An 11,319-nucleotide genomic window follows, 5' to 3' on the forward strand; every position below is an offset into this window, starting at 1 on the left:
AATAGTTAGGATGTCATTTAAAATCCTCTACTGAACTGTCATTACAAACTAAGACCAATAAGTTAACATTAATAAGAAGCATCATGGGAATAAACTGAATGCATCAAACACCAACCTCAAATGCAGACATTTGAAACTCTGTCCATCTAAAGTCTCACCAACACAAACAACTTGGTTACAGTTTGAAGTTAAAGAATAGGTTCACATGCTTTTCAAGTGTGTCTTCAAACAAAACTCACATTTCCAAAATGCACATTAAAAGAACTGTTGGTCACTTGATCACCAAGAGTAACAAGTTGAAAGTAATCTGTCTGAAATGTCAAAGAGTCATTGTTTCTTACCTTACCTCTTAATGAAAACCAAGTCCTGTCCAGTCCAACTGCATCTTTTGACCCTCTGAAGCTGTGTGTGTCCTGAGTGTTCTAATGGCTCCCTGTTATATATGGTTCTAGCCAGGTTCTAGAATGTTGACGAGTCATCAGAGGAACATCTTCAAAGGAAGTCTGTGACGTCACAGAGGCTGACACACACACACACACACACACACACACACACACACACACACACACACACACACACACACACACACACACACATTGTATTGTTATTGTAAGATCACAAATATAATGACATAATTACATTATTATAAGAATAAATCATTATAACATGGTAGTATGATATAATAGAAAGACTTGTGTCAGGTGAGTAAAAGTATGAGCTCAGCTCTCCTCAGTGTTTTCTTGCAGCTTGTTGTTTGGATGTTGTCTGCTTGAGTTTAGCTGCTGCTTCAAATATCAAAGGTAGCCATCAGTTTATTAATGGAGTGAAGAGCTGGGAAGGAAACATTATTAATATTCTTACTTTAAGTTTGAACGAAACCCAACTGTGTGTGGATTCATGATTCCAAAAGTGAAATTGAAATCTGAGATAAATATCTATTTTATTAATATTATTATTTACATTTTAATCGTTATTTTATTACATTTCATTTATTTATTTTTAATTATTTTTTATTCTTTTAATTTATTGATTCATAATTACTATTATTATTATTATCATACCTTTTTTATTTATTATATATTTTTTAATTTTTTTAATTTATTTTTTTTTTTTTCATTTTTATTTATTTATTTATTTTTTCACATGTAAGGTACAGTTTAAAGGTGGCCAGTAATAATGTTGTGTTATATAGAAGAGAGTTATCTGAGGCATAGATAAAGAAAAGTGATTGGTCATTAAATAATTGGGTCCCGCCCCCAGCTGTGTTCTTTCTCTGACCTTGCGTATATTATCAAATTGAACCTGCATAGTACTACAAACGCTCTGATGAAGGCTTTGTGCTGAAACGCGTAAGCGTTTGTTTTTTGTGATGTGAGCCAAATAAATAACTGAAATGTGAGTATTTTGTCCTCACAGACTTGAGATGTGCTCCCTTTTTGATTTTTTCACAGTATGTGCATGTTATAATTGTCAGTCCCAGTAACAATACAACATATATTACGATAAACAATTTACATCCTAACTCAACAAAGATTTGAACATTTACATTAATATTTTTATGCACTATAACATAGTAGTAAGCTAGTATGAGGATTGTAACTACACCGGTCCAAGGAAAATAATGGCCACGCATCATACAGATGTCTTTTTGAGTTTTATTCCATGTCTTTATCCTCCGCAGACACCGTGAAAACTAGAAAAATAAAATACATAAAAAAACAGCATTTGAAAAATAAATCTCTTATTATTTTAAAGTCTCTCAACAAATGTCCAGCATTTAGACAGGCTCAACAATAGACTTTCCCATGAATATCTGATATAGACAGGTCCCGACACGTTAGCATAACAACAGAAAACATATTAAATTGTCCATTCAAGGTCACAAATGTTAGAAACAGATACAAACCAAATAAATGTAAAACAACAGTTACCGTGTGAACCTCTTGGATCATGTAGAATATTATGTTGAGGCCAAATGTACTTTCTTTTCAACCATGTTGGCGCTCCGCTCTGTAGGCAGCACTTTACTGTTTTTACAGAGAAATTATTTACAGTGTAATTTTACATCATTAGAACAAAGTTGTCTCAGTCCTCTGATGTCTTTTGTCTTTTGCTGAGAGGTGCTGCCACCTAGTGAGTTTAAAATGTGTCTACAACTGTTCATTTGATCCAAACGTGTTGTCATCATGACTGATGTTGATGATGTCACTGGAGAACAAATATGTTTGTGTATTAAACTGAATAAAGGTGTGATATTAAGACTAAACCTTTGTCAAAGGTGAAATTAATTTCATTCTCAGTGTACAGAGGAGGGAAAAGTGTTACTTCATTGTGCTTTTATAAACCAATTTCATCCTACAACACAGACTGATTGAAGCACTAAAGCCTTGTACTTGTTGTACTTATAAAGCCATGAAAGTCAGTCTACTGACTGCTTTGAATGATGTTTTTATATTGACTTTTTATTTGCTCCCAAGTCAGTTTTATACTGCGCTCTGATGGACTGGTGTGTTATTCTAAATGTACCCATATAAAAAAGAGAAAGCTGCACTCACATGTATATAATTCAATACATTTAATCATGTGTCTGCAGATCAGATGACAGACAGATGATGACTAAATGTATTAAATCATATATAACTCTCACACACCATAAGAAATAAGAATAGTCTATATCTAAGCAGAACATTCATTTAACTGAATACACAAATGTAATGATGGTCAGATGTACTCGTGCTCTACTGATGGAGCAGTGATATCATACAGCCCTGTGTCCAGCTGAAAACATCAGGCACCCTTATGAAAATACCCACAATTCAAAATACCTGCTCTTAACTTACGCCTTGAACTGTTTTTAATGTGTGATTAATGTTTTGTGTCACAAATATTTTACTTTTACTTTGCTCTTCATTTGTAAAATATGCCTGTGTGCTGTCAGTAGTCTTGTCGATGCTGAGATCGGTGAGATGCTTCAAATGCCACCCTGTTTATGTGAACATGTTTGTGTCTATATTGGGAAACCTTGGGGTGACTTACAGAGTTGATAACCAGCTTCATGTGACGGCTTCTCCTTGATGGTCTTTGTTAGATTTAGTCGAGTCAGATCACTCAAAGATACTCTGGGTATGTTGAACCTGCTTCGTACAGGCTGCTGCTCCATCACAGGATCAAGCTGTTGCACTTGAGGGGACTGAACTCTGAGCTGACAGGACACAACAAGCAAGACTGGAGCAGGATGAGGGGAGGTGGGCTGTGTATCATGATGCTTCAAACACAAACTCAGTCAAAGATGATGGACACTGTTCTCCACATGTGGAACTTCTTCTGTGAAGACGTCCACCATATTATCATCAACACCTTCAACTTTTTGCTGCTGTTAACATTCAACCTGATGCAAATTAACAAAATGCAATACAGAATTATTTCCTCTAAGTTTAAGTGTAAATGTTGTTTTATTTTATTTAGTTTTATATTTTTATCTGGTTCCATTCTGAATTCAGTAGCATGAAGGAACTACAACTCCCATTTTGTTGTGTAAGCCTGTGTTGTATAATGATAAAAATGACCTTGATACCTTGATGTCAGCGCTGCTCAGCCACTTTTCAAACTCATTTCTCTCCTAAAATGTTTGGAAATGTACCCGAGCTCCATCAAAAATGTCAAATTCAATGGTAAATCAGTCATTTTTATTTATTTATTTATTTATTTTTGGACATACTTTAGTTTTACATTTTGTTTTAAAAACCAAAGATAAAATTGGCTTTAAATATTTTACTACTATATTTTTTATATATATGTATATATATATATATATATATATATACATATATGTAGCAGTAAAACAGCCAGTGCCGTCAGTGCGGCCAGTTTATGAATGACTCTGAAAATCATGTTACTGATACTGTTCCAGATAGTTAATACTTCAGTAACCTTTCATAGAGTCTAAATAACAGCTCCATCAGTACTCCCTCCTCACGTCCATGTCTTCTTTATTCCATTTAACTCTCTTCAAACACGTATTGCGGAAGCAGAAAAAAGCTCGTCAAGACGTACGTCAAGATACTTCTAGATACTTCAATATTAACATCATGGTCTGATCTTTATGAATGTAAACTAATGTGGAGAGTTCTTCAATCAAAATGAACTCACATTTGTTTTTACATGGTAGGACTTCATAAAGTATCACAGCTGTTCTGCTGCGTGCATCTCTCTCTCTGTCTCTCTCTCTCTCTCTCTCTCTCTCTCTCTCTCTCTCCTCACTGACTGTCTCTTCACTTCCCTGTCGTTTCCTTTCTGTCTGTTGGTTGTTAGAATCAGGACAAAGTGGAATTAGAGCCCAAAGTTCAGTTTGCAACAACGAAAATCAAAGAGGAACCGAAGTAAGTAACATGTTGTGTCTGTGTGTCAGTCACCTCTGCTCCGTGTCAGGACCATGGACAGCACAGCTGTCAGGCTGCTACACACAACAGCTCACAGAGCATAGTGTTAATTAATGTTCACAAATTATAATGTAATGTGTGAATAAACTCACAACATTGGAATATTTTCTCTATTATTATTATTTGAGGAGCATCATGTTTTAGAGCTGCCCTCAAATGTTCCAGATTAGACTTTCAGGGGAGTTGATGATCTTTTCAGGTGAGCCGAGCTCCTCTTAGCTTCCCCGTAATTAGAAGCATGTTCTTACCTTACCTCTTAATGAAAACCAAGTCCTGTCCAGTCCAACTGCATCTTTTGACCCTCTGAAGCTGTGTGTGTCCTGAGTGTTCTAAAGGCTCCCTGTTATATATGGTTCTAACCAGGTTCTAGAATGTTGACGCGTCATCAGAGGAACATCTTCAAAGGAAGTCTGTGACGTCGCAGTGGCTGACACACACACACACACACACACACACACACCCTGCATGAACAGTAATGTGAAAAGTAATATTGCACGTGCCATTGCTATTTTATTTTGCTATCAAATACTTTTATGAGTGTATGGCTATATTACAAGGGCATTTTTCCTGTTGCTGCGATTATTCTATCCTTTTTTTGAACATGAAAACCTAATTAGTTAAACCTAATATTGTTAAAACACCACTTAGTAATTCCTGTGAATATGTAATAATGTTTGATATAACCAACAAATGAAAAATTTCACTGCGGGGACTAAACACATTTGTCGGAGAAACATTTTCAGATTATCATCATTATTATCATCGTTGTTGTTGTTGTTATTATTATTATTATTATTATTATTATTATTATTATTATTATTATTATTATTATTATTATTATTATTATATTTCGGGCGGGTTATAATTGAAGTAATTGAAGGTGTTAAAGCTCGGAGCAGCAGAGGGAGAGTGTCTTCAGAGAGAGTGAGGTGGCTCTTAAAAGAGCCGTTGTGTTTGTGGAGCAGCAGCAGATAGTTTAAGCTCTCTCTCCGCGGATGCGACGGGCCAGCTGGATGTCTTTGGGCATGATGGTGACTCTCTTGGCGTGGATGGCGCACAGGTTGGTGTCCTCAAAGAGTCCGACCAGGTAAGCCTCGCTGGCCTCCTGCAGAGCCATGACAGCGGAGCTCTGGAAGCGCAGGTCGGTCTTGAAATCCTGAGCGATCTCTCTGACCAGGCGCTGGAAGGGCAGCTTGCGGATGAGCAGCTCGGTGGATTTCTGGTAGCGACGGATCTCTCTCAGAGCCACGGTACCGGGCCTGTAACGATGAGGCTTCTTGACGCCGCCGGTGGCCGGGGCGCTCTTACGGGCAGCCTTGGTGGCCAGCTGCTTCCTGGGAGCTTTGCCTCCGGTGGATTTACGAGCGGTCTGCTTGGTTCTTGCCATCGTTCCTTCTTTCTCTCGACAGAAGTATGAAAAGTAAAGACACGAGACACGCTGCTCTTAAACTGTGGGACCGGCTGGGATCATGACGCTGCTTCAGACCTCCGCCTCCTGATTGGTGAGAGGCTCCTCTTGGAGCTCAGCACCGACAGGAGGGGCGACCCACCGCCCGAATCTCCGCTGCTGATTGGAGACAAATGTGTTCAAAAAGTCCGCCACAATCCAGAGCGGTCGACCTCTGCTGGAGGCTCTGCTGTGGTTGGTCTGACGGACCCCAGACCCCGTCCGCGCGCGCTCCCTGAGCATATAATTGGGGTTTGACTGTCTGGTCTTCAGTTTCTGTTAGTCTCGACTTCGGAAAGTATCCAACAATGAGCGGACGAGGAAAGACCGGTGGTAAAGCCAGAGCTAAGGCAAAGACCCGCTCCTCTCGTGCTGGGCTCCAGTTCCCAGTCGGCCGTGTTCACAGGCTGCTGAGGAAGGGCAACTATGCGGAGCGTGTGGGTGCCGGCGCCCCCGTCTACCTGGCGGCCGTGCTGGAGTACCTGACCGCTGAGATCCTGGAGTTGGCTGGAAACGCTGCCCGCGACAACAAGAAGACCCGTATCATCCCCCGTCACCTGCAGCTGGCTGTCCGCAACGACGAGGAGCTCAACAAACTCCTGGGTGGAGTCACCATCGCTCAGGGCGGCGTGCTGCCCAACATCCAGGCTGTTCTGCTGCCCAAGAAGACCGAGAAGCCCGCCAAGAAGTAAAGCTGCTGGATCCTCAACCAGACCCCAAAACGGCTCTTTTCAGAGCCACACACTCTCCTCATAAAGAGCTCTGTCTTATGTCTCATGCACACAAACACACTGGAACTCTCACCATGTCTTACTAATGTTGTGGAACTCTGAAAATCATTTACAACCACAGTGGCTTTTCACCACACATCATCTTCATTAAGCTGCAGGAGTTTACAACAACTTTCTTTTCATTTCCTCTCGCAGTAGCGGCTGTTCTCTCCGCCATCGATCAAGTAACGCCAACTATCCGTCATTTAACAGTCCAGTCAGTGAAAACACCAACTGTTACAATTATTACTAAAATGACAAATCAAACACAACAGACAACAACACGTTTTCTCTGAGGGAAACTACATTACAGTCCACAACTGTCAGTGCGTCATGACGCGGAGTTAAAGTACAGTAGATAATACAGTCATCACTCACAACATGTTGAACAACACAACATGAAATTCAATATTTCAAATGTTTCACTCTCTGCTCTGTAAATCACTTTGTAACTTTCTTTTGAAAAGCGCCTCTTCAACTTTTGCAATATATTAAAAAAAACACGCATTTAGCCTTTTTTTCTCTTTGTCACACTTACTTGACACTAAAATAAACCTACAAAAAATAATGGTAAATCAGTCCTTATTTTTATGATATAAAAAGTGGCCTTTAACGTGTGATTTTTGAGATATATCCTTTGTCTCAAACAGAGATATCTCAAAGAAAGACTGAATCATTTTAAAATTGAATATTGATCTAATAAAAACCGCCCATTTTAGTGAAATGTATCATGTGTTGTAAGAACTATTAGTATTTTATGTCTTTTTTCATAAAAAGAACAGCTGTCCCTTTGGGTCACCCTCATTTCCACCACACTGGATAAAATGCAGATTCAGGGAGGAAAAGACATACTGTGATGGAAATGACGATGTCAGTGTTATAAATGTGTTTTATTTGGGTTCTACAACTACAAATATTTCATGTTCAGTTAAAATGTTCAGTCAAACACTTAATTAGCTCTGTTGTGGACCATGAAGGAAGGAGAAGAAGAAAACCTGGGTCCATATCTAAGTTTGACAGATACACACTTCATGTCTTCTGCAGAGAGAGATACCAATATTAAAATGCAGGTGCAGCACCGCCACTGAGTCCATGTTTAACGTGAATGCAAACCATTCTGTTTTGTAAAATAGGCTTGTTCCATTGAAAAGTTTGATTTCATTTAGTTTCACATACTGTTTTAAAAAGTACATTTAAAATTCATTTTATAATCCATTTGATCTCACTTTCATTTAAAACCTATGAAGACAGGAGTTTCATTCTGATCTTAAAAACTTTTTAAAACTTTGTAAAAAGTTGTTTGATTTCATTTTGAAGTTCAACTCATAGATTATAATGTTAGTTTCAAATAGTTGCCTTTTAAACACATGAAATTTAAAGTGGGGATTATTTTCATAATCCACAAATTCATCTGTTCCTTTTCTTTTTTTGATGAATCGATTAATAAATGTTTGTTGTGAAAAATATGGATCAGTGTTTCTCAGAGTGCAGAATGACGTCCTCAAATGTCTTGTTTTGTCCACAGCCCAAAGATATTCAGCTTAATGTCATAAAGAAGTAAAGAAAGCATTGAAGAAGCTGAATTGATGATCTCAGTAGATGGTGATTAATGTCATAATTGATAACTTGATTAATTGTTGCAGCTATAATTTCCAGATGTGTACATCTAAAAATGACAAACTGTCTTTGTTTATTTTAATTGTTTTCTATTGTACTTGTAGTAAGTCCAATCTATACAATTAGCTTGTATGTTTCAGAACATAAAGGTCCATTTTCAATGAATTTTCTGTCACGTGATTGAATGTGCATTAATGGTTTAAGTTTAGTTAACAAAGTTCACTTTGAAAATTGATAATTTTTTATGTCAGAAATAATCAAAGTCAACATTGTTCAACAATGTTGTTTGTCACATGTTATTTCTAACACATGTGGTCTTTTCCATCACATAATATCATCTCCATGACAGCACATATTTTGAAGCAAAATTCATAAGAATAAATACAATAGTCTGAAATTGTTTATGTTTTTTTTTTTTTTTAATTGAGCAGTTAATGTTACAAAAAATCGCGCGCGCACACTCACACACACACACACACACACACACACACACTAACCTGCGGAGGTGAAGGTGTTTGTATTAGTTTGTGACTAAACACTAAAGATGAATAGTGACATTAATGTCATTTTAATCATCTTTATTTATAGAGCTCTTTTCAAAGTCCACATTACAAAGTGCTTCACAAAGGCAGCAAAAGAAAACAGACAGGTTGGAAAGTCAGCAGGTTTTTAATGGAAACACAAAACATGATGTGAAAACAAACAAACAAACAAAACAGTACAATACAGCTGTTGTGTGAGAATTAAAGAAGTTTTGTAACATTCAGCATTCATCAGTGTGACTGTTACATTTAAAAACATGTTTTTGTTCATTAACAGTAGAACTTAACAGCTGATTGAAATGAAAAGTCGTCCTCAGTGAGCAGCTCTGATACAAGTCTGGCACCAGAAGCCTCGGCCATCATCAGTGTGTTTGCTGCTACCAGAATAACTTGACTTTCTTACAAAGTGATGATCAACAGATGCTTGTTTTTACTTGGAGTCTGTGAACAAACACGTGGAGCAGCTGAAAACGGCTTTTGATGGAGCTCGGATGGATTTTCAAACATTTTAGGAGAGAAATGAGTGAGAAAAGTGTCTGAGCAGCGCTGGACGCGGCGGTGAATGTGTGAGTTTTAGAGGCTCCTCAAAGAAAAAGCAGAGAGCATCAGAGCTCTGCATGACGTCAATATGAAGAGACACAAGTCCACTATCGACTCCTTCACTGTCAGTCTTCAGAACTTGTCCCACATTTAGTCTGGACTCTTTTATCGATGAAGAGAAAACACAAGTGACACGACATTCACACCGCTCAGAGGAGCCACGGGCACCTGGACTGAGTCTCCACGGTTCTCATGGTGTGTTTAAGTGCAGCCTCCGGCTCTGGACTCTTCATAGTCCAGTCAGACTCGTGTTGTCGTGATCAGGATCAGATCATTGAGAGAGAAAATGGCAGAAGTAGCTCCAGCTCCAGCCGCCGCCGCTCCGGCTAAAGCAGCCAAGAAGAAGACTCCCAAACCGAAGAGGACTGGTCCCAGCGTCAGTGAACTCATCGTCAAAGCTGTGGCCGCATCCAAGGAGCGGAGCGGCGTGTCCGCGGCCGCCCTCAAGAAGACTCTGGCTGCCGGAGGCTACGATGTGGACAAGAACAAGGCCCGCGTCAAGACCGCCATCAAGAAGCTGGTGGTTAAGGGAACTCTGGTCCAGACCAAGGGGACCGGGGCCTCCGGCTCCTTCAAGATGAGCAAGAAGGTGGCTGAGCCGAAAAAAGTCAAGAAGCCTGCAGCCAAGAAACCCGCTGCTAAAGCCAAGAAGGCCGCAGCCAAGAAACCCGCGGCGGCTAAAAAACCCAAGACCGTAAAGAAGACAGCAGCCGCTAAGAAGTCTCCGGCGAAGGCCAAGAAACCCGCGGCGGCCAAGAAAGCAGCCAAGAGCCCCAAGAAGGCCACCAAGAGCCCCAAAAAGGCCACCAAGAGCCCCAAGAAGGCCCCCGCAGCCAAGAAAGCCCCCGCTAAGAAGGCTGCTAAACCTAAAGTCAAGAAGGCAGCACCCAAGAAGAAGTGAGCTGTCATCACTTTAAACAAACTTTCACACAAAAGGCTCTTCTAAGAGCCACCACGTCATCATTAAAGAGCCTCTTCCTCTTTTTATTGTCCTTATTAACAACAAACATATTATATATTTATTATACGACTTAACGTTTAAAAGGACGTTAAAGTCATTCATTGTTTTCATGCGCGCGGGGGCGCGCGCGTATTAATCAATTCACTTGTCTCCACTTAACATTCATGTCTTGTTATAAACAGTTATAGTGCATTATTCAGGTAAATATTTACTGAACCTCGTGATGAAATGATACTACAGCAGAATAAATAACACGATCAAGACTCAAAGTCACAACATTTAGGTCTAACATATATGAGCTCATTACAATTGTGGTCTTTAATTCAACATCTTCTCACTCGTGACTGGATTATCTACTCTACTTTGATCCCACGGAAGTTTCTCCGTCATGACGCACTCAAAGTTCACCAGAGAAAACGTCCTGCTGTCTCTTCCCCGCACTTTCTAATATGAATACACTCGCTGAAATATTATTCCAGAAACAGATGATTAGTTTGCTTTAATGACTTTTCTGGATGTTTTCAACATCCAATAGTCACCATGTTTTCCCTCTGTCATTTTGTCCATAATGAATTACCGTCTGCAGTCAAGTCACTGCAGTGCTTTAAATAAAATAAAAATAAAGATTTAAATGTGCCTCTTTATTTCAGAAATGAAGTTCAGGTCAGCAAAATAACGAACAAGTGCAGGAGAGGAAATGAAGTCAGTGCACCTTAACAGACACCAGAGTGGAACCCTGAGATTCTCTCAACAAATTAACAACATTTTGAATTTACAGAAGAAAATCAACAATGAGTCAAATTCACTATAAATCTGCCTGGAGAAATACAGAGGAAGAATAAACAACATGTAGACCTTCAGACAAACAGCTGTCGACTCTTTCAAAAACACTTCTACAACTACACAAAAAATAACTAACAAGGAAAAGAACTCGGTGCATTTT

The 11,319-nt window shown here is 39.2% G+C and overlaps 2 protein-coding genes and 1 pseudogene across 2 annotated transcripts; 2 read left to right on the top strand and 1 right to left on the bottom strand.

Annotated features, from left to right (window-relative positions):
• Positions 1–5,368: 5,368 nt before the first annotated feature.
• On the bottom strand, positions 5,369–5,866 carry LOC146330812 (histone H3). Its single transcript, XM_084747279.1, has one exon. It carries the CDS (start codon positions 5,824–5,826, stop codon positions 5,416–5,418), a length of 411 nt encoding a protein of 136 aa, XP_084603405.1. The 5' UTR covers positions 5,827–5,866; the 3' UTR covers positions 5,369–5,415.
• Positions 5,867–6,164: 298 nt separating this feature from the next.
• LOC146330813 (histone H2A-like) lies at positions 6,165–6,628 on the top strand. Its single transcript, XM_084747366.1, has one exon. It carries the CDS (start codon positions 6,195–6,197, stop codon positions 6,576–6,578), a length of 384 nt encoding a protein of 127 aa, XP_084603492.1. The 5' UTR covers positions 6,165–6,194; the 3' UTR covers positions 6,579–6,628.
• Positions 6,629–9,132: 2,504 nt separating this feature from the next.
• On the top strand, positions 9,133–10,462 carry LOC146330814 (histone H1 pseudogene; annotated as a pseudogene).
• The last annotated feature ends 857 nt before the right edge of the window (positions 10,463–11,319 follow it).

The sequence above is a fragment of the Lutjanus erythropterus genome, chromosome 3, assembly GCF_056507025.1.
Source record: "Lutjanus erythropterus isolate fLutEry1 chromosome 3, fLutEry1.hap2, whole genome shotgun sequence".
Classification (NCBI taxonomy): Eukaryota; Metazoa; Chordata; class Actinopteri; order Lutjaniformes; family Lutjanidae; genus Lutjanus; species Lutjanus erythropterus.